At 40.0% G+C, this 24,421-nt stretch overlaps 1 protein-coding gene across 1 annotated transcript in view; it reads left to right on the forward strand.

Annotated features, from left to right (window-relative positions):
• Positions 1–14,007, forward strand: part of cntln (centlein, centrosomal protein) — a 77,589-nt gene extending 63,582 nt beyond the window's left edge. The window contains exons 27-30 of the mRNA XM_053502839.1: positions 533–718; positions 5,686–5,883; positions 6,786–6,854; positions 13,404–14,007. Coding sequence (XP_053358814.1) covers positions 533–718; positions 5,686–5,883; positions 6,786–6,854; positions 13,404–13,502 — 552 coding nt within the window. The 3' untranslated portion in view covers positions 13,503–14,007. The remainder of the gene's footprint in view (positions 1–532; positions 719–5,685; positions 5,884–6,785; positions 6,855–13,403) is intronic.
• The last annotated feature ends 10,414 nt before the right edge of the window (positions 14,008–24,421 follow it).

Here is a 24,421-nt window from a genome sequence, read left to right on the forward strand (position 1 = left end):
TAACAGATGACTTTATATTTCTGATGAGCCACACCCTCTCTCAACCACATCTACTTGTAGCCAAACCCCTTTAAGCCACGCCCACTGTTCATCCTGTCCCTTCTGAACTCTATCAGCCACGCCCCCTGTCAACCACATCCCATCTCAACTCTCTCGGCCACGCCCCCTCTCAGTGATCTCTGCAGTGATTTGCTAATTGTAATTACAAAACATTTATTAATATGTATGAAACATTCAGTATCTGGTCTGGTCTGGTCTGGTCTGGTCTGGTCTGGTCTGGTCTGGTCTGGTCTGGTCTGGTCTAACAGGTGTCAGGATGCCATGTTCCCTCGCTGATTTAGCACCAGCATGTTGGCACACATTCCTCTATTTGAAACCTTTTGGTGTTATAAACCCAAGCACTCTTGGTTACCCTTCTGCTCTCACACACATGCGTACAAACACACACACACAGTAAACAAACGTGTAGTACACACAACTGTAACACACATTGTATTGTATGCACTATTAAGGTGTGTGTGTGTGCATGCAGGAGCAAAAGCTGACAGCACTGCAGGCACGATTCGTGGAGTGTGAGAGGTCAAAGGTCGAGCTGGAGCAGGCTGCAACAGCACAGATGAAGCTTCTGACCAATCAGAGCACAGAGACGATACACACACTGCAGAACAAACTTACACTGGCACAAACTCAACACCACCACCTGCGCTCAGTCACTCAGGTAACACACACACACACACACACACACACACACAGACACGCAGTCTGTCTGTCCTTACACCTGTCTGTCTGTACACCCATCATACTGTCCTTTTTTTTGGACCTTCCTCCTATTTGTCCTTATACCTGTCTGTCTTTACACCTGTCTGTACACCCATCATTTTGTCCACTTGTCTGTCCTTACACTTCTTAGTCCTTACTCTTGTCTTTTTTTCCATTCATGTGTACTTTTAACTCTCCATCCTTCCACCTGTCCATCTTTACACTTGTCTGACGTTTCACCCGTCTGTCTGTACACCTGTAAATTGTACATTCAGAAATTTTATGAAACAAGCTATTTAATTTTATTATTTATACATTTATTTGACAAAGAAATAAAAAAAAATAAGATAAACAGTTTGTGTATCTTTAAAGTGTGTGTGTGTGTGTGTGTGTAAATCTGAAACATATTGTTTATTACTGTTTATAATTACAGTGGATTAATTTCAGGTGTAATTAGCAGCGCCGTGATTAAACCAGCGATCAGTCCATCCAGAGAAATCTCCTTATTTCAGTCAATTACAAACTAAAACACAGACATGGTGATGGGCATTACACCCCCCTCCCCCTCCCCCCCTAATTACTGTCACGCTGTGTGTCTGTGCACAACTTTATAAAACACACTTTATTACCCACTACTGACTGTTAATGAGCGTTTACAGCGTACAGCAACATCTTTAGCAGCTGATCCCTCTGCTGAGCACTTATAGTATATATATATATACGCACACACACACACACACACACACACTCCAAGGTCAGGTTTTCAGAAGGCTTTGGGGGGGAATGATACGGAAGATTATTGCGGTGATCAATAAGCTCTGAATGAAGCAGGAGGGAGTTTGTGTTATTGACTTTCTCACGTACAGTGGCAGCGTTAAAGCTCTAATTATCTCTCTCACACACTCATACACACGCATACACACACACTGACCAGAGAGAAGCACCTCCTCCACAGATTACCGGTGTAAATATGCATCAACTAAACATATGAGGCCATAAACGAATACAGAAACCAGGAGTATTCAAATGGAGTTTTTTTTTGACAAAAAATCTTTACAGTAGTTGAGGATCCAGCAGTGTGAACCAAACTAAAAAATATATGTATTAAAGTTTTCACTCTAACATTAACTTTTACTTCAGTATAACGGTAAAGAATGGTAGGGTTGCCATGTTTCAGCAAAACTCCCGTTTCCTTTAAATACAACACAAAGGCACACACTAGTGATAATTTTGTCAGCTATTTTTAATTTTAGTCTTAGTCCCGGGATATATGTTCCTGATAGTTTTTATCATATTTAGTCAATCTTATCCTATAAGTTTTAGTCGACGAAAAAAGTCTGGACATTTTAGTCTAGTTTTAGTCAATGGAAATGTAACATTTTAGCAATAAGATTATTATTAATTAACCCTAGAGTCAATCGAGGCTAGCCAAAACCCATTTTGTAACATTTTAAAAAATTATCTTTTCATCTAATGTTTTCAGATAATTATATTTCTTTTTAACCGTCAAAACAACTACTGCATGTCCATGTTTTTTTTTTTCTAACTTCAAAACAGTAGGAGCAATATGGACAGTGTTTTAAAACTTTTTTTTTTTTTTTATGAATTTAAACAGTTGGACTGTCAGTGGGGCAAAAAAAGTATTTCGTCAGCCACCAATTGTGCAAGTCCTCCCACTTAAAAAGATGAGAGAGACCTGTAATTTTCATCATAGGTATACCTCAACTATGAGAGACAAAATAAGAAAAAAAATCCAGAATCACATTGTAGGATTTTTAAAGACTTTATTTGCAATTTATGGTGGATAATAAATATTTGGTCAATAACAAAATTTTATCTTAATACTTTGTTATATACTTTTTGTTGGCAATGACAAAGGTCAAACGTTTTCTGTCTTCACAAGGTTTTTACACACTGTTGCTGGTATTTTGGCCCATTCCTCCATGCAGATCTCCTCTAGAGCAGTGATGTTATGGGGCTGTCGCTGGGCAACACGGACGTTCAACTCCCTCCAAAGATTTTACAGCTAATGCGAGCGGCATTAACGATGTTCCTTGTTAATTTTTAGATAAAACAGTCTTTCCGTTAATATAAGTGTGTGCGTTTGCGTGTGTGTGTGTGTGTATGTGTGTGAAAAACTCAAGTAAGAGATGAAGTGTTACTGAGTAAGACGAGAAGAGGGAAAGCGGGGTCTGATTCCTCGTCTCCTCTTACTTTAGCTTCACACACACACAGTGCCTGCGAATAAATGGAAACACTTATCTGTCGGGATTTATTTTTATTTTTTTTCTAATGATAAAGTGCAGGTTAATTTATTTTTGTATTAATTATTTTATGTATTTATTTTTTGCAGCTGTAGAACCCATAAATTAAGTTTCCATCATTTCTTATGGGGAAATTCAATTTGGTTTAAGAGTCTTTTGAAATACGAGCCCACTTTCAGGGCAAATTATGCTCGTAATCCAAGGTTTCACTGTATATTACTAACTGCTCAATCAATTTCATATGAAATGCGCACACGCACACCTATGAGACGCGCACACACACACTCTCCGTGCACTCAGTTTGTGTTTGAGAATGAAGTTTGATTTAAGACGTATATGGCGCCTTATAAAAATGGGCCCAAATATCATCTATTCTCTTTGGCTCGAGTTATACTGCTGTGATGACGAAGAGTTAACGATGACTGAGCTTGTAACACAGGATCACAAACTACTCCTGATATGGCGCGTGATTTTGGAAACACTTCTGCTCGTGCCATAATGAATGAACACCGCAGCGGAAAGGAACGAAAATTAAATGTGGACGAAAATAGACAGATTAGTTTTTTCTTTTTTTTAAACCATATTTTAGTCTCGTCTTTTTCCGTCAGCGATATTGCATGCTGATTCCGTCACTGTTCATTGATATCCGTGACGTCTTGCCTCATCTTAGTCCCAGGAAAAAATGACGCCAACGAATATTTTTTCGTTGGACGAAATTAACACTGCCACAGACAATGGATAAAATGTTCAGGGATACAAATGTGTGTATTTATTCTTTTAATTTTTCTTAGTCATCCCAGCAAAACAAGTTTTTTTTTGTGTACCATGTTGTGTATTTTTGATTTTCAGTATCTATCTGCAACACACACAAACACACACACAAACGCATGCACATTATACATGAACCCTGGCAACCCTTGACAGAACTTAAAATAGTCCATGGACGTTATACGTCTTAGAGATACGTCAATCGTTCATTCCACATGCCCGAGCTCAACAGGATAAAACCACATGTCTGTATAGAAATATAATCTACATGACCAAAAGTATGTGAACCCCTGATCGTCACACTCGTATGAGGTTCCTGCACAAAGTCTATAGCTCACACTTACAGGTACAGAGAATCTCTGTGTACTGCAACATTACAATTTCCCTCCATTGGACCTAAGAGGCTCGCACCCGTGTCCAGTTCCTGTGGTGATGCTCCTGTGAGACCTGCTGTGTTCAGGTTAGAGTGAAGGAACTCGAGTGACACCAAACACTAAAGCACATCAGTTATTATCAGAGGGATGTTTGTGTAATTATCAGATTCTTCCTCCACTTAAGGCTTCATTAAATCAGTCCAGGCCACGCCCACTTCCAGGTGCTAAGCAATACTCACATAGGATGAGATTAACATTAAACAGGCACAGGGAGGGTGTTACACCCCTGCCACAGACGCAGTCCCACCTGTTAATAAAGGGAAATGTGTATTACGTGTGTGTGTGTGCGGGCAATTACTGTGAACTCCTCTCTGATCACTCATTCATTCTGCTATATAATGTGCAATTTAAACACATCCATTAGCTTTTACTTCTCCTCTGGTGTTTACCTTACTGACATACCTCCCCTCACCTGTCTCTCTGCTCACCTCTCACTCCTGACCTGTCTCACCACTCCCAGCACTGTGTTTTGCATGTTAATGACTATATTGTATTATTTTATATATTTATTTAGTCTAATTCTCATTGTATAAGATGTTTGTCTGTGTCTACACCTGTCTGTCTCTACGTCTCTCTGCCTGGGCCTATCCCTGTCTGTCTGTACAAAGATCTGTCTGTCTGTATATCTGTCTAGCTGGATCTGTGCCTGCCTATACATAGATCTGTGTCAATATCTGTCTTTTTCCATGGCTGTTTGTATGTCTATCTGTACGTGTGTTTATCTGCCTCTGTCTGTATGTCTCTCTGCCTGTCTCTACATCAGTCTGTCTATCTGTCAGTACACTTGTCTGTTTCTCTGCCTGTCTGTCCACATTTGAATTCTATTCCGAAACACTGAACTTCAAGACAGAGTCTGTCTGTGTCTATTTGTACATCCGTCCGTCTGTCTTTATATCTGTATGTCTCTTTCTCTCTCTGTCTGTCAGTCTGCCCCTTCTGCTTATCTGCACACATGTATTTTTTCTGACATCTGTCTATATGTACATCTGTTTATATCACTGCATCTGTCTGTCTCTCTCTCTTTAGCTGTCTGTACTGTATGTCTGTCTCTCTGTGCATTTGTCCAACTCTGTAGGTAAAAATACATCTGCACATCTTTCTATCTGCACATCATCATATTTTTGCTTGTCTATGTGTATCTATAACACATCTCTCTTCTATTCTCTTGTTCACTCCTATTTTTCTTTCCTGTTTCTCCCTCTGTTCTGCCTTTGTGCCATTTTTCTCTCTCTCTTCTGACCCCCTCACTGTGTCATCTACCTCTCTTGTCTCTCTCCTGTCTTTTTGCAATTTTGCCACTGTATTTCTCTCCTGTCTCTCTCTTATTTGTCTCTTTTCTCTATTTTTCTCTCTCTCTCCTGCCTGTCTTCATAATCTCTCAAGTCCCTCTTTTTTCATGAATTTCTCTCTCTCTCTCTCTCTCTCTCTCTCTCTCTCTCTCCCTCTCTGTGCTGTCCCAGGCTCTGGCTGTAGAGGTGGACAGACAGGTGAGGGACACCCGAGCTGAGCTGAGAAAGAGGAGGAGAGAGAGAAAGAAGAAGGAGGAATCAACAAGAGGAGGAGTGTCCAAGAGCTCTATGGTGAAAGCTCAGTCCATCGCTGCATCTATCCTTAATGTCAGCGCTAACGACCTGGCTAGCATCCTCGACACAGACCAGGTAGTACTCAAGCATGTGAGCTGTTAGGAGAGGGAACGAGTGAATCAGTTAACGAGTTTGAGTCAATTTTTGAATCAGTAAATAAATCATCATGTATGTCAGTAAGAAAGTGAATGAGTCAGTCAGGTAGTGTATCAGTTTGTGACCCTCTTAGTAAGTCAATTAGAGAGCTGCATAACACAGCATATCGAATCAGTTAAAGAGTTTCGTAAACAGAGTTTGTAAGTTATCTAAATCAGGCGATCAGTGTATCAGTTAATTATTGATGAGTCAATAAGTTCATCAGTCAACATGTAAGTCAGTGAGTTAATTAATAGGATTATGAAGCGATTAGTGACAAAAATTAAGTAAGGCTGTAAGTCTGATTCAGTAAGTTAGTCTGATTTATTATGTAGGTCTGATTCAGTAAGTAAGTCTGATTCAGTATAGAAGTTTGATTCGGTGTGTTAGTCTAATTCAGTGAGTTTGACGTAGCAATTGAGTTTGATTCAGTAAAAGAGCTTGACTTAATAAGTTAGTCTAATTCAGTAAGTTTGATACATTGAGTCTGGTTCAGTAAGTGAGTCTGAGTCAGTGAGTCTAATTCAGTGTGTTTAATACAGTCAGTGAGTCTGAGTCAGTAAGTCTGTTTCAGTGTGTTTTACTCACTGTGAGTCTGATTCAGTGTGTTCGACTGTATCAGTGAGTCTGATTCAGTGTGTTCGACTGTATCAGTGAGTCTGATTCAGTGTGTTTGATACAGTCAGTGAGTTTGATTCGGTGAGTTCAGAGTCTATGAGTCATGTAAGGAGTCAGGCAGTGAATCAGGGACAAAGGACAAAGACCTAAAACTAAAGAATTGATGATAATTAATATCATGTGCATTCAACCATTAAATCGATAAGTGTGTGTGTCTGATGCAGGAGGAAGAGGGGGGTGATGAAGCAGATGGAGTTTGGATGGATCGCATACAGCAACTTCTGCAGCAGAGGGTTTGTCCTCACATGCATGCACTCTCTCTCTCACACACACACACACACACACACAGGCAAACACGTTATGGATTATCAGTGGCCTCTTGTCTGTCACTATCAAACTACTGGCTTTGACCTTTGACCTCAAAGCTCAGATCATCCGCCTCCTCTTCTTCTCCTCTACACACACACACACACACACACACCCCTGAGGCTGCTTGTTAATGGTGAGTACTGTATTGATCTGATCTTGTCGATGCTGAGTGAATGAGTGAAGACACACACACACACACACACACACACACACACACACACACACACACACATATGCGCAGAAGGCAGTATTGACGTGGTTGGTGCGGATGACGAGCTGCAGGCTCTCTCGCTCTCTCTCGAGACTCTCTCTGTGACCCTCCTGCTAGTTTTTCTTCCTTCTTAGCTCACTCGTCTTCTCTGCACTCGTTTTCATTCTCTCTGTCTCTCTCTTAATAAACTCATAGCCCTTAGGGTGCTCTGTCTGTCTCTCTGTCTGTCTCTCTATCTCTCTCTCTCTCTCTCTCTCTCTCTCTAAAGGATGAAGGTCAGATTGTTGGCAGGATTGCATGTATGTGTGTGTGTTCTCTCTTATTCATCCCCCAAACACACACACACACAGATCACCAGAGACTCACAAGCCCAGTGTTTAATGTGTGTTGTGTGTACGCATCACTTCCTGGTGGGCGGAGCCTGAGGCCCTGTGCACGCCTGCAGTCGTATATTTATAATTGCACAGGTTTATTTGTGGACGTTAATGATCATTACGGCGTAGGGACTGTGGGGAACGGCTGTTACACTCTGGCAGCCTTGGCTACGTCCCGAATCATTGATACACACACATACACACACACACACACATATCTCCGTCTGCTTCTCTCACAATTCTGCCTGGTTAATGGCTGTCAGAGCAGTGCGAGAGTTGGGGAATCGTTTTTTTTAAACTGATTGGACACTGGAGAGAACTTGGTGTGTGTGTGTGTGTGTCTGTGTGAAATAGAGAAGGCGAATCTGCTCAATATTAGCAAACAGCTAAAGAACATTTGAGGAATTTTGAGCACGGTTATGTTTGTAAGAGTATAAACTGATGATCAGTGAGTGAAGCGGTAAGTCTGTAACCATGGTAACCCTGCAGCCTTTTATTTGGCTCCTCCGCAGCGAATCAGAGCTGAGGTGTGGTGTGATCTGAAACGAAACGTCTAAAGTTCCTAAATGTTGGTAGAGCTGTGTTAGCATGGCGTGGTCGAGTCAGTCACTGTAGAAACTCTGTGTGTGTTTGTGTACAGGATTGTAAAGTAACCACTAGGTGCTTGGGGCAGCAGCTTTCTATCGTCTTCATCACCATCTGTCCTTATGTTTAACCGCTGGACTGAGATGACCTTTGACCCAGATTAAGCAGGAAGTGATGTATGTAGGTCAGATATGTGAGCTCGTACCTGACTCTGAGAAAATCAGCAGATTAAACTCAAACAAAATAGTTTTTAATTAAACGAAGCTGCGGTCCTGAGCGCCCGCTTCCCTTTGATAGCTGTGTCTCTGGGCGGCTCGCTGGAGCAGTAATTACACCCAGGAGAGAGGAGGAAAGAGAGGGAGAGAGTGAGGGGGAAATATAAAGAGAGAGAGAGATGGTGGAGGAGTGTTCTCTTACCTGCACATGTGACACGTTCATTATCTCCTAATCACATGCAGGCCTTGACTGTGTTGTTGCTGCTGCTGTTGTTGTTGTTGTTGTTTGTTTATTTACATTCTTCTGTTTGATCACTTTTTGATTTTGAACAGTGCGAAGATGAAAGATCAGGAAGAACTTTAAATTCTAATCCTCTTGTGAGAAGTGATGGTGTATTTATATCTCCTCCTTATCATCATCCTTCCTCCTTCCTCATCACAATGGCCTGAATCTGTGGGTGTGTGTGTGTGGGTGTGTGTGTGGGTGTGTGTGTGGGTGTGTGTGTGGGTGTGTTTGTGTGTGTGTGTGGATGAGCCTGGATGCTGCATAATCCTCTTTGTACTGTCCAGATGTTGCACTAGGATGGAGGGTGCCTAAGCAGTGAGAATGCATTGGAACAGGATGTATGTTTTGTGTTTGAACAGAACTGTGGTGTGTTCTCAGGTGTGCTGTTTCCACGCTTTGGTCCATACACAGGAACATGCACGACTTATTTAAGACAAAAATTGGGAGCAAAAATAGATATATCTATAAAGAAAGATAGATATACCTATATAAATATTTTTTTAAACACGCTTATAAGTGTGCAATTAAATTTCAAGTGAACGAAGTTGCGGGGCAGATCTAGTGTATTCAAATTCAAATTTTATTTGTCACATACACAGTACGAAATGTAGTGAAATGCTTAAATAGCTTTAATAGTGTATACACAGTGGGGCAACAAAAATAATGTATTTAGTTCAATATATTTGTTCAATTTCTTCCACTTAAAAAGATGAGAGAGGCCTGTAATTTTCATCATGGGTATACCCCATGGCTAGGCCACTCCTGGACCCTGAAATGCTTCTTACGAAGCCACTCCTTCGTTGCCCGGGCGGTGTGTTTGGGATCATTGTCATACTGAAAGACCCAGCCATGTTTCATCTTTAATGCCCTTGCTGATAGAAGGAGGTTTTCACTCAAAATCTCATGGTACATGGCCCCATTCATCTTTTTCTTTACACAGATCAGTCGTCCTGGTCTCTTTGCAGAAAAACAGCACCAAAGAATGATGTTTCCACCCCCATGCTTCACAGTAGGTATGGTGTTCTTCGGATGCAAATCAGCATTCTTTCTACTCGAAAAACGACAAGTTGAGGTTTTAACAAAAAGGTCTAGTTTGTCATATGGTCAGATGAAACCATTCTCCCAATCCTTATCTGGATCATACAAATGTTCTCTAGCAAACTTTAGACGGGTCTGGACATGTACTGGCTTAAGCAGGGGGACACGTCTGGCACTGCAGGATTTAAGTCCCTGGCGGCGCAGTGTGTTACTGATGGTAGTAGTTACTTTGGTCCCAGCTCTGTGCAGGTCATTCACTAGGTACTCCCGTGTGGTTCTGGGAGTTCACGGGGTGAGATTTTGCGTGGAGCCCCAGATCGGAGGAGATTATCAGTGGTCTTGTATGTCTTCTATTTCCTAATAATTGCTCCCACAGTTGATTTCTTTACACCAAGCTACTTACCTATTGCAGATTCAGTCTTCCCAGCCTGGTGCAGGTCTACAATTTTGTTTCTGGTGTCCTTTGACAGCTCTTTGGTCTTGGACATAGTGGAGGTTGGAGTGTGACTGTTTGAGGTTGTGGACAGGTGACTTTTATACTGATAACTAGTTCAACCAGACGCCATTAATACAGGTAACGAGTGGAGGACAGAGTGGTCTCTTAAAAAAGAATTTATAGGCCTGTGAGAGGCCTTGCTTGTTTGTAGGTGACCAATGAATTCATTAAAAATGCTACAATGTGATTTTCTGGATTACTTTTTCTTTTTTTGTTTCTCATAGTTGAGGTAAACCTATGATGAAAATTTCAGGCCTCGCTCCTATATTTAGGTGGGAGAACTTGTACAATTGGTGGCTGACTAAATACTTTTGCCCAACTGTATACAGTGTGTGGTCTGTGTGTGTGTGTGTGTGTGTGTATATATATATATATATATATATATATATATATATGTATGTATTTAAAATTTTGAGATAAACTAAAAAATTTTTTGTTTGTTTTTTTTATGCACCTGCGAAATCCCCATTAAAATGTGTTCAGTAGAAACAAACTAAAATTCCAAAAACCACCTTGATGTATCCGGTTACTAATCTTCTGAAGTCCCTCAAATCAATTTACAGACTGCATTATTTAAAAATTGCAAAACAACAAAACAAAGATTTACTTTAGACTATCTGATCACTATCTGATTCAGTTCTAAATATTTTCAGTGATTCTTCAGTCACACAGAATCGACGATCTTAGGAGCGTATAGTAAACGAGGGGCAGAGCTACGATCAGAGAAACATAACGAATAAAGCACAGGGAATGATTAAGGAGAGATGAAAGCAGCTCTGAGCTTGAATTTTGTCCTGCTGTCGTCTCTGCTGATGCGAGTTAATGTGGTAAAGGAGAACACACACACACACACACACACTTTTCTAACAGTAAACGGGGAAATCTCCCTGCGGCTCCCGTTTGTCGCTCACACAAATTGGGCTCTTGAATCCTCCTCTTAAGGCTTTGAATAAAGTCAGCCTGATCGATCTGTTCTGCAGGTGTGTGTGTGTGTGTGTGTTTAGTGGCTTTGCCCCCAGTTCTGCCCCAGGCTCTGTAATACTCCTGTCACTTAATTGGGCTGTAAAGCACCTGTACATTGTTGTGTGTGGCGTCCCATCAGACCCGGGGAGTCGATAGCGGATCAGTGCCGCTGCTCCAGGGCAGTGTGTGGATCAGAGCCGGGTGAGAGAGGGCGTGTGTGTGTGTGTGTGTGTGTGTGTGTGTGTGTGTGTGTGTATGTGCGTGGGTGTGTGTGTGTGTGTGTGTGTGTGTGTGTGTGTGTGTATGTATGTGCGTGGGTGTGTGTGTGTGTGTGGATTAGAGCAGGGTAAGAATGTGGTGGCCCGGGGGGACGGATTTACCCGCTAAAGCAGCTGTTAGATCATAATGACTCAGAGTGTGTGTTGTCTGTAACATGGTAACACACACACTTACCTAAGACACACACTGTCATGCTATCAGTAATGCTGCATGCTATCACACACATAACCAAACATTTGCAGAAATGCGTCACAACAAGGCTAGGCAGAGTGGATGGTTTGATTAAGAGTTTAAATCTCTGATGCATCATCGCTTCCATAGTAACAGCTCATTCACAACAACATGTAACTCATTTAAAAGATCCATGAGGAAAAATGTTTATGTAACATCACTGGAAGGAGTCTCCAGTATTAGCGCCGTGTAACAGTCAGAGCTAAAGCTGGAACTCTACGTTTACATTTCTTTGCGGTTTCTTGTTCACATGACAAGCTGCAGTTTTTTATTTATGTTTTTATTAACATCAATAAAAATAGTAAAAGAGAGCTGGAGAGGAAACGAGTGTTTACAGCTGTTATAGTGTAAGAGAGAACAGGAACTTATCATTAAACAACAGTTAGAGTGGTGATAAAAGACAGTAATAGCATTACAACATATAACATGTTTAACTATAGTATGTCTCACTGGGCGTCTCAGGTGTTCTACAATCGGTAATTACACTACCTGTCAGTTGTAGCACGGGTGAAAGTAATCGCCTCAGGTTTAGGCGGGTCCTGCACTTATTACACATTAGTTTTGCAGCATAAAAGAAGAAAGAGGCATCCAATCAGTCACACTGTTCATGTAACAAACGAATACAATACGTTTCTAAAAAACAAGTGTTTTCTTTAAGCTATTCTGAATCGCCCCTGAACCCTTTGTGTTGTTTTATTTACAGCTACAAAACTAACTAGCTTCTAACACAAGGCTAAATCCTAAATCACTCTCTTTTTTGGGGGGGGATTTTTCTCCCTAATTTAGTCGTATCCAATTCCTCCCCGTCACTAGGGGGCTCCCACATTAAGGCTACTACTACCACTTAGTCGGGAGGCCCGAAGACTATCAAGGGTTCCTTTCGAACGTAACGCCAGCCGACCGCATCTTTTCGAAACTGCTCGCTCACAGTTGGGCGTGGCGTAACATACTCAGAGGACTTGCGTGAGACGCCCCTGATTAGCTCTAGAGCCATAATTAATTAATGTGGGAGCACCCCTTGGGATGAGAGACCCTTTTTTCCCCCTCTGAAAGACCGCGGCCAATCAGGTCTCTCTAGACCTCCGGCTTTGAGAGGTTACGGCATCAACTGGGAATTGAACTCACTATCTCCGGATGATAGGGCGAGCACTTTACCACTGTGCCACTCAGAGGCCAAACTAAATCTGTCTCTACTCCCTGATCAAGGGCACTGCTTGGTGTGTGGAACAAGGGATTGTACACATTACATAGTGCACTAGCTTTCCATTTAATTTATCTAGCTTTATTTGGGATTCGGGAAGTTAAGAGATCTGATACTCTAAAGTTGTATAAGTGGAAACAAAAAGTAAATCCTTTAGGTTTCTCAGGGCTCTAAACTATTCACATGTTTTATTCTCCCCAACTTTTGGCTACATAGTACCAGCAAGAGTTACTTAGAAAAAACTACTTTCACGCCTGTGAATTATTCTAACTTTTGGTTTACCAGCTCCTCCAGTCGTGGTTAGTTAGTTCTTTCAGTACCGCAAGGATGTGTGTGAGTCAGAGCAAAATAACTGGTTAAATTAAGAAACAAATCATAATCTGTTAATAATTTAAAAGGGTGTTTGTTGAACTGTTGTATTAAAGAAATGTCTCACAAGGTTGTGCTGTTGTACTGAATATCAGCAGGGTGTGATGTCTCGCGCTGGATTCTCATGCCTACGATACACTCAGTATAACAGCATGAGTTTAAGTGTGATATTGCTTAAATTAACTAAATATTTCTCTCTCTCTCTTTTTCTCTCTCTCTGTGTAGTGTCCCTCTGTAGGTGAGTTGGTAGATGTTCTGGTGGTGAAGATGAAGGAGAACAGGGCGCTGATGGAGGAGCTGGTCAATCTCAGGGAAAGCCACTGAACACAGCAGAGGAATATAAACGCACATCTCTTTAGTTTTACTTTCTTGTCCCTGCCTTCATTTCACATGTCACTCTGTTCTTTATTAACTATATCTTTCATCTAATCATGTTTTCTCGTTTTTTCCCTCTTAATTTCTAATTCCTCTCAGTACTTCTAGTTTCTCCTCTTTTCCTTTCTTATGTCTCTTTTTCATTCCTGACTTGTTCTTCGTAAAGTCCTTCCATCTTATCTCCTTCTTCATATTTCATCTCTTTATCCCTACCTTCATCTTTCTCTCCTCCTTTTACTTTAAAGTGTAAATGAAGTCTGTGTGAAGTTCTTCAGTCTGTGGCTGTGTGATTGGGCTATGTCTTACCAATGTCTTTTATTTGGACAGAAAATCATCGTCACACACTTTTATTGTGTGTGTGTGTGTACTTAAACGTCATGTCTTTGTACAAATGTATTGTGTTTAGAGAAATAGTACCCAGTTGAATTAAACTAATTTATGGAGTGTGTTTGTACTCAGTGTGTTCAGATGATATGGGGTTAGGAATCTAATCACACCTTAGGAATCTTTAGATGCTTTGCCACTTAGCCACTCGCATTCACTCTTGCACTTATTTATACATTCGCATTTACTCTTACATTTTGGCATTTGGCAGACGCTCTTATCCAGAGCAACTTACATTTTTTTAATCTCATTATACATCTGAGCAGTTGAGGGTTAAGGGCCCAACAGAGGCAACTTGGTGGTTGTGGGGTTTGAACCTGGGATCTTCTGAACCGTAGTCCAATGCCTTAACCACTGAGCTACTCTTACACTCACTTACAATAAAGCCAAATGTAGCCAAAAGTTGCAGTAATCTTACATTCTTTAACATTCACTCTTACATTCACTAATATTTACGTTTTGGCATTTTGCAGGTGCTCTTATCCAGAGGGACTTACAAAAAGTCAAGACGTACACACTCAATATTTAAGAATTTTGTTTGTCACATACATGGTTTTCCCAGTACAACAAACTTACATTCACACTTGTACTCACCCACTCATATTCACTCTCCCACGTACAGTGCAGTACATTCACTTAAACACTCACATTTACTCTTGCACTCATTTATACACACGCATTTACTCTTACACGTACTTATTCACACTCATACACTTGCATTCACTTACATTCACTTCTATATTTACATTCACTTACACACTCACTTGTACGCCTGCATTCACTCTTGCACTCTCACACATAAAATCAGATTCAATCATGCATTCACTTGCAGACTTAATCACTTACATTCACTTTTACATTCACATTTTCAGTTTTATTTTGTTTATCAAGTGAGTTTAACAATGGAGCAAGCTGCAGATGATGGCTTACTAAGATAGCCTTTCATTTAAAAAAGTATTGCTAATTTAAACTCATTCACTCAAACCTGCACTTAAACTGTTAGTCAGAAGTCACTAAGCCTTTTTACTCTGAGTTTTTCACTCAGTCGTTTAATATGACCAGCATTTATTTGCAGGAACGTATGGGAACGTTTTAAAGCGAACATACACTAGTAAGACAAAGATAGCAACAGAAGAAAAAACAGACAGTGACAACTATCGGGTATTTTATTAAAGCTGTTTATTTAATGTGCCGAGGAGAACACACACACATTGTCCTGACATGTACATCAAATGTGAGCAAAGTACAAAAATCCTGTATTTACTCTACTAAAAGAAGAGATTTCCTAATGCATATTTTCCTTAAGTAGAAGTAGAGGTCCTCTATTTACTGCTGTACCTGAGTGAAAGTACTCACCTTGAAATTTACTGAAGTATTAAAAGTGCAAGGTGTGTATTAGCTCCAGTAGCCTTTTTCACAGTAAAACAAAAAAAAACACTGCTTTATGATTGTGAACATGCTGTTTTCATTACGGGCTGCACCCGCTTTTCTACTGCTTTTAAACACCTGTTGCATTATGGTTGCATAAGTCGCTCTGGATAAGAGCGTCTGCCAAATGCCTAAATGTAAATGCATTATTAGACACATTTTGAAGGAAAGGCCGTGATTGTACATGTTATAGTCAGCAAGTGGCGAGATGTCATCTTCACTGTGGTTATGTACTGTAATGCACTTCCATGCAGAAATATAGTTTAGTAAAAGAACAGATATTCGCTGTATAATTATACACACACCAAAACCACCAAGGCTCAGTCAATCTTTAGCCTGAGATAACCAGGAGACCTGCGAAAGCTAGCAGAGGAGTGTGGAGCAGCAGGTCCAGGATGTAGGAGGGGATGAGCTTATTAACAGCTTTAAAAAAAAAAGACAAATGAAAAGACCTCAGGATTGATGTTGTACTGGACGGGAAGCTGGTGCAAACTGGTGAGGGGAAATAAGAATGCGAGACATCACCATTCTGTTCCCACAGTGTCTAATATAAAATATACGTTTTGATAACATCCTGAAAACATTTTATATACCATCGGAATAATTTCCTTTTTCATTCATTTAAAACATATCTGTGTACATAGCCTTGAGTTTGTGTTACTTTAGCCATTTTCTCCCTCTCTAATCTACTTTCATTCTTTTGTCTCCTCGTCCCTCCGTCTCATGTTATGTGCAATTAACAACCGTATGTAAAAATCATCCAGTCAGGAATTAACAAGAACAATCCGAGTATGTGTCTCGTCCTCACTATGCTAATGATGTCGTTTTCCTTTATCTTTTTTATAATAAGGGATTAGTGCAGGACTGCAGCTCCAGCAACTCGGGGACCAATTTATCTGATCCAAACCGACCCCGGCGTTAATTACCATTCATTAACATAGTTCACATCTCTCTCTTCCTGTGGCGTCCCGGGAGCGAGTGCGTGTCAATATTTGTCCCCGCTGAAGGACACGCCGGCTAATCCTGAGGTGCGAAAACGTTACACTTCCCAAATCTGAATCACCTGCTCATCTTTTATTCAGCACATTGTTTTATTCACTTGCACAATTATGCAACGTAGATGCAAATAATAGAATCCACATACAAAGATAGGTTTAAATATTTATTTTATTGCTGCAAGTGTTTTTGGACAAAACAATATTGTTAAAGGATGAGTGTTTCTGCGGTGGTTTTAAGGCAGACATACTCAAAAATGCTGACCTTTGACCTTACAGAATCCTCAAGGTCACTGTTGCTGACTGAACGGATCAGCATTTGAACATACAGTATTTCGGATTTCAGATTATGTACAATTTGATTAATGGTGCTGACCATTAATTGATTACTGGGACAAATAGAATGATTGGTTAGAATGATTGGTAATCACTGAATAGTGATTGGTTATTAGGAACCCTGCTGACCAGTGATTTGTTTTGGGATCAATGCTGACCAATGTTTGGTTAATGGAAACAATACTGACTAATGATTGGTTATTGGGACCAGTGCTGACCAGTGATTTGTTATGGCAAAAATGCTGACCAGTAATCGGTTATTGGAAACAATACTGACCAATGATTGACTACTGGGACCAATACTGACCAAAGATTGACTACTGGGACCAATACTGACCAGTGATTGACTACTGGGACCAATACTGACCAGTGATTGACTACTGGGACCAATACTGACCAATGATTGACTACTGGGACCAATACTGACCAGTGATTGACTACTGGGAGCAATACTGACCAGTGATTGACTACTGGGAGCAATACTGACCAGTGATTGGTTATTGGAAAAAAATACTGACCAGTTATTGGCTATTGGGAACAATACTGACTAGAGATTGATTATTAGGACTAATGTTGACCAGTGATTTGTTATGGCAAAAATGCTGACCAGTAATCAGTTATTGGAAACAATACTGAACAGTGTTTGGTTAATGGGACCAATACTGACTAGTGATTGACTACTGGGACCAATACTGACCAGTGATTGACTACTGGGACCAATACTGACCAGTGATTGACTACTGGGACCAATACTGACTAGTGATTGACTACTGGGACCAATACTGACTAGTGATTGACTACTGGGACCAATACTGACCAGTGATTGACTACTGGGACCAATACTGACCAGTGATTGGTTATTGGAAAAAAATACTGACCAGTTATTGGCTATTGGGAACAATACTGACTAGGGATTGATTATTAGGACTAATGTTGACCAGTGATTTGTTATGGCAAAAATGCTGACCAGTAATCAGTTATTGGAAACAATACTGAACAGTGTTTGGTTAATGGGACCAATACTGACTAGTGATTGACTACTGGGACCAATACTGACCAGTGATTGACTACTGGGACCAATACTGACCAGTGATTGACTACTGGGACCAATACTGACTAGTGATTGACTACTGGGACCAATACTGACTAGTGATTGACTACTGGGACCAATACTGACCAGTGATTGGTTATTGGAAAAAAATACTGACCAGTTATTGGCTATTGGGAACAATACTGACTAGGGATTGATTATTAGGACCAATGTTGACCAGTGATTTGTTATGGCAAAAATGCTGACCAGTAATCAGTTATTGGAAACAATACTGACCAGTGTTTGGTTAATGGGACCAATACTGACCAGTGATTGACTACTGGGACCAATACTGACCAATGATTGACTACTGGGAGCAATACTGGCCAGTGATTGGTTATTGGAAACAATGCTAACCAGCGATTAGTTACTGGGAACATTGCTGTCAGTAATTGGTAAATGTAAACAGTGCTGACTAGTGATTTGTTTTGATCCAATGCTTTTTCTCACATCTTATACACATTTCCATAATTTTCTTTAAATTTTGTGAAGCTGCTTTGAGACAATGCCCATTGTTAAAAGCGCTATGTAAATAAAATAATTTGAAAAACAATTGAACTGACCAGTGATAATGTAAGGTAAGGGGGAGCAATGCTGATCACTTATTGGTTATTGGGGAACAATGACGACCAGTGATTGGTTGTTGGGAGCAATACTGACTAGTGATTGGACGTTTTATGGCAATGCCGGTCAGTGATCGGTCGTTGAGAGCACGGCTCATCAGTGATTGGTTTGTGGGTTCACACACAGGTGATGTGAGCTAGACAGATGTATTGCGTTCAGAACGTTAACGTCTGCTTAAAAGTCGCTAGATTTGCCTCTAAGCTCTAATTATAAAACTTAAGTCACTACAATGAAATAAAAAGTTACCAACTCTAGTAATGACGTCACCAAGTTATCAGCACTGCTTGAGGAAGCGCTCTGATTGGTGTAAGGCAAAAATCAGAGTGCAGCTAAAATAATAGGCTAGGTGGAGGATTTTATTAGACGTTCTTATGAGGCCTGTCTCTTGCCTTCTCCTCGGCTGTCATTATTTTAGTTCATTGAGCATTCGCATGGTGAAGAGAGCTTATTGAGATCTCCTGCACGAGTGTTGAGTTGATCCTGAGAAGGCATTATGCATGAAGACACATGCTAACAGAGTCGCTACGTCACAGCCAGGTTCACCAGCCCATGTGTCTGGAATGTTTTATTAGTAAACATGGCTAAGGACCGCCCACTTTCAGAGAGACAGTGATGGTCACAGTGGACGACCAGAAATAAGATGCCTCCAGAATATTATATTTACAGAATTTACAGAAATCACACTATTATAACCAATGATTAAATTATATCATGTGTGAATACATATTTATTGATGAATAAACCCAACACTAGCAAGGGATGGGATCTTGCTCCAAAAAAGTTCATAGTGTCGTGTTGATATTAAGAACAAGAAGGTCTGAGCAGTGATCACATCTGCAACTCTTCCTCTTTGAAGAAAAAACTCTAAGAGATGACAATCCCAAAACTTTAACAATTCCGGCTTGGTTTAAAATCTGATACATCATGCATCCTTCACAAACCTCAATCCATAAGAGTCAATTAATATAAATAAGGCGGCACAGTGGCTTAGTGGTTAGCACAGTCGCCTTGCACCTTCTGGGTCCGGGCTTGATTTCAGGTCAGGTTTGATTCGCACCACTGTGTGCATGGAGTTTGTATGTTCTCCCCATGTTTGGTGGGTTTTTTCAGGTACTCTGGTTTTCTCCCACAGACATGCAGATTTGGCTAATTGGCGCTCTCAAATAGCTTGTAGTGTGTGAATGAGTATGTAAGTGTGTGTATGTCTGTGTGCCCCGCGATGGTTAGGCCCCCTGTCCACAGGTGTACCCCGCCTCGTACCATAAGTCTCCTGGGATAGGCTCCATGCCCCCCTGCCACCCTGTATACCGGATTACGCGGTATAGGCGACGAGTGAGTGAGTGAGTAATATAAATAATAAATGACATAATTTAAATCCCATGGTTTTGTTTTATTTGTTATGATTTTCTTTTTTTAATGTAAATAATTACTCAAATATTTGTTGGTAATTTCAAACTTAATTACAAACACTAACTTCTATACCGCTTTATCCCGTATTCAGGGTCGCGGGGACCTGGAGCCTATCCCAGGAGGCTTAGGGCACACCCTGGACAGGGTGCCAATCCATCACAGGGTACACACACACACTACGGGAAATTTGGAAACGTCAATTAACTTTACCTACATGTCTTTGGAATGTGGGAGGAAACCGGAGCACCCGGAATAAACCCACCAAGAACGGGAAGAAGATGCAAACTCCATGCCAACAGAGACGGGAATCGAGCCTGGCCGGGAATCGAACCCGGACCCTGGAGGTGCAAGCGACAGTGCTAACCACTACACCACCGTGCCGCCTTAATTACAAACATTAAAATTTTATTCTTTTAACTTATTTATTGTGCAGTTACGGCACTTTTTGGCAAAAACTGACAAGGAACGACCACAAAGTGTAAACAAAAAAGCTCATTTTATTTAGAACAATTATATAGTTCTGTGTCAAATATTTGCACAACAGTGCATTATATATATATATATATATATATATATATATATATATATATATATATATATTCAATAAGTAAGGAGTTGTAGTTCAAGAGGATGTGGATACACAAGAGATGTTAATGCTTTTAGTGTTACAACTTTAGATTTTTCTTCTTCGTTCTGACTTTAATTCCTGACTTTTGGTCTCAACAGGACGAACCCATAACTCCCTGAATATTCCACTTATTAACTCACACACACTCACACACACACAAACACACTGTTAGTGAGTTAGTTAGCGTAGGCTTAGCGGCGCCCCCCGCTGGCACAGGTGGAGCAGGGACGTTGCACTGGGACCAATTACTGCTGCAGGTACATTTCTGACCTCGAGTGGGAGCATGGATGTGTGTGTGTGTGCGTGTGTGTTGTGTGATCCACAGCAGCGGTGGGCGACCTCTCACCACTCTCTCTCTCAGCTTGTTGTGAATCCTTCTCTCGTTTTTTCTCTCTATTTTTGTTTCTTTGTATGAAAACAAACAGCTAGTGTCCTCTACGACTCCTGTAACACATTTAAACACGAAATAGTAGAAAAAGCTAAAGCAGTAAGACTATATATATATGTTATATAACCTGAAACATCTTTTTGATTGACTCCGAGTGGACAGTGTTAGGGAGATCAACTCTATTTGTGTTTGTGTGCTTTCTCCCCCTCTCACTCATTCTCTATAGCACTTATCCTGTAACGGGTCACGGAGTAGTGGAGTAATGATGGTCTCCCAGAGGACTCGGGGCACAAGGTGAGGTACACACTGGATGGGATGCCAGTCCATCGCAGGCCACAAGCACACACATTCACACACTATAGGAACACCAATTAGCCCAATATGCATGTCTTTGGACTGTAGGAGGAAACCCATTAAGCACGGGGAGAACAGGCAGACACCACACACAGACCCAAAGTGGGAATCAAACCCGTGACTCTGGAGGTGTCGCTACTGTTCTGCCTGCGTTTGTGTACTTTAAGGCTTGATGACACACTGATTTAGATCAAGCTCGTAAACAAAGTGTAGGGTCAAGGACACCTAATGTATACGGGGTTCACTGAAAATAATGTGCAAGATGATTACTAGACGAGTTTCCTAAACCACAATGAATGTCATTTTATGGTCCAGCTTCTCCCTTCAGGTCATTAATTGCTGTACTTTGATTCAAACACAAGGTGGCAGCATGAACACATTTAAACAGTGGCAGTGTTTTAGTAAAACACCCTTAACTTCAAGTAACTTCAAGTTTAAGGTATTTGTCATATGCATGTCAACATAGGGCCAACAATACAATGAAATGCTTAGGACGGGAAGAGACAGTCAATTTGTATGTGTGTGTGTGTGTGTGTGTGTATGCATAAGTGAGTGTATGTGTGTATTATTGCATATGGCACATACTGTATATTAAAATACACATGATTCACATTAGGATTGTATTGCACAATGTCAATAAATAAATTTAAGGTGTCCAGCCATGTCCTATAAAACAAGGATTTTAGTAATTGAAGCTTTATTAGAGCTACACTTTTAAACAGATTTTTTTTTAGTTTCCAGCAATGTGGTGTGTTAAATCATTTTTACATCATTCAGCTATCCATTCAAGGTAAGAATCCTAAAAGCCTGGAGATAGAAACTGTCCTTCAGTCTCTTAGTGCGTGTGGACAGGCTCCTGTACCACCTACCAGATGGCAACAGAAAGAAAAGTCTGCGTGCGGGGTGATTGTGGTCCTGGATGGTTGTGTTTACCGTTCATTTGTAATGTTGACTCCATGGAATTTAAAGTTGTTCAGTCTCTCAACCTTAGCGCCATCGATGTAGATAGGGGAGTGTCTGATTCCCTGCCTATATAGTCCAGTATCATCTCCTTTGTTTTTTTGTGATGTTCAGAAGAAGGTTATTGTCTTTGCACCAGCTGGTTAGTGCCCTGACCTCTTCTCCGTAGGCAGCCTCATTTCGATCTGTGATGGGACCTAGAATGGTCATGTCGTCCGCAAACTTCTTTTTGTCCTTGATTGAGTACCCTTAGCCAAAGTTATATGTTAATATGTTTGTTTTTGTCAACATTTATGTTAAATTACTTAATTTACAAACTCAGACAACTTTGTTATTTATTAAATTAATTAAGTTTAGCTATCAAGCTGAGGTGAGAATTTTGAATACTCGTCATCTTATGTACTCTAACAGATTGTCTGCCTGCTTCAGAAATAATTCACATTTCATACAAACTTAAATAATTATTTTGACTATGTAAAGCTGCTTTGCGGCAATGAAAATTGCTAAAAGCGCTATACAAATAAAATTGAATTGAATTGAATTGAATATTTCATCTGGATACAGAATTTATATTTTTTTAAACTATTTTTAGCACGCATGGAACTTGACATTTGTGTCAAGAAGAGCCAAACATTTTTAACCCGAGTACACAGTCCAGCTGCAGCATGGTGTATTCCACGTATACTGTACATACAGTAAGAAAAGAAAATACTGTCAAACTCCATCATAAAGCCAATTAGAAAATACTCAGTTTCTGTGTCTCCTGTCTTACAGTTGGCTGGTAAAAGATATATATATATATATATATATATATACAGTATATGCACACATTAAATAACCAGTATATATTGCCGCCACCTTTTCGTCACATGGTTTTGTAATACATTAAATTTAGATCATAGGTCATGTGACATGGCATGCTTGGGGGGGGGGGGGTCAAATAATGTCACATGATCAGAGTGATCAAAATGAGTTTATTACAAAACTAAACATTATATAATTCAAGAAAAAGTTAATCTTAGAATAATTGCATTACTATTTTTTAATTCAACTATAGTTTAACATAGATATACATAGCTATAAGTATAGCAAACATAGAATTATTAAATTCTACAAAACTACCGCTTGAGCAGGTCTTAAGTGAATTTCAACATCCTAAAAGGCTGATGCCGAATTAAACACAGTAACATTTTAAATGTGTTAAATAATTTACATTTACTGCAAGTGTTAATGCATTAATGCATAAATGTGGACAGCGCCATCTGTTGGGCCGTGATGGTATTTGATCTGTGGAATGAGGACCGCCCTGATTAAACACGCTGTGGGTGAGTTGTGCGTTTAAAACTGTTCGAGAAATATTAGTTGAAAAGTTATTAAAACACATAAATAACCATTTTATTGCAGATTCATTCCCTTGTGAACTTGTTGGGTAATTCTTATTACGCATTTGGCGTCGAATGTGTCATTTAATAATAAATTATTTTTAATTTAATTTTTTAACTTGTGGTTTATGTAGAACTAATTATTCCTCACACAACAAAATCCTTATTTCCACAATATATCATTGTACAGGTATGTTACAGAAAATGTTTTAAAGTGTTTAATGGATTAATTGGTTAACTTGTCTAAAGTTGCGCGTGTTCACCACTAGGTGGAGATATTATCCCTTAAAATCTGAATGTAATTAAGTTGTTCTGTGAATAACTAATTGACAATGTTTATTGTAACTGTTAATTTAAAATAAAACAACACCAGTATACGATCACAAAGCTAAAAGATTTTATTTTATAAATAATTTAAAATAAGAATAATGTTTTGAATAACAAGTTGATGATCCACGCTGTGAAACTGATTAATTCCTTATGCAACAAAATCCTTATTTCCTCATTATATCCTCATTGTGCAGTAAAGAGGCTGCCTAGGCGAGACCGCCACACAAGCATAAATGTGTTGATTTCCTCACCCCTAATACATGTATAAGGAATATTTTAAACTGACCTATTATTACCTCAATGTAGTGACATATTACAGGCACTGGGGCGGTGAGGGCCGATGCTCATCCGGCCTTTCCTCAAACTCTACCGGAGCTTTTGATCCAGATGAATTAATTAATTAAAGATAAAATTAATTACCTTATAATGTGAGCTAAGTGGCTACATAAACCTTAGCAATGTGTTCGCATCAGTGCTGACTTTAATTAATAGGCTAATTTTTGTAGATATTATGGTTTAAAATCCTGTCGGATTATCTCACTCAGCTAGTGGGATGTTT

Source organism: Clarias gariepinus, chromosome 8 (assembly GCF_024256425.1).
Source record: "Clarias gariepinus isolate MV-2021 ecotype Netherlands chromosome 8, CGAR_prim_01v2, whole genome shotgun sequence".
NCBI lineage: Eukaryota > Metazoa > Chordata > Actinopteri > Siluriformes > Clariidae > Clarias > Clarias gariepinus.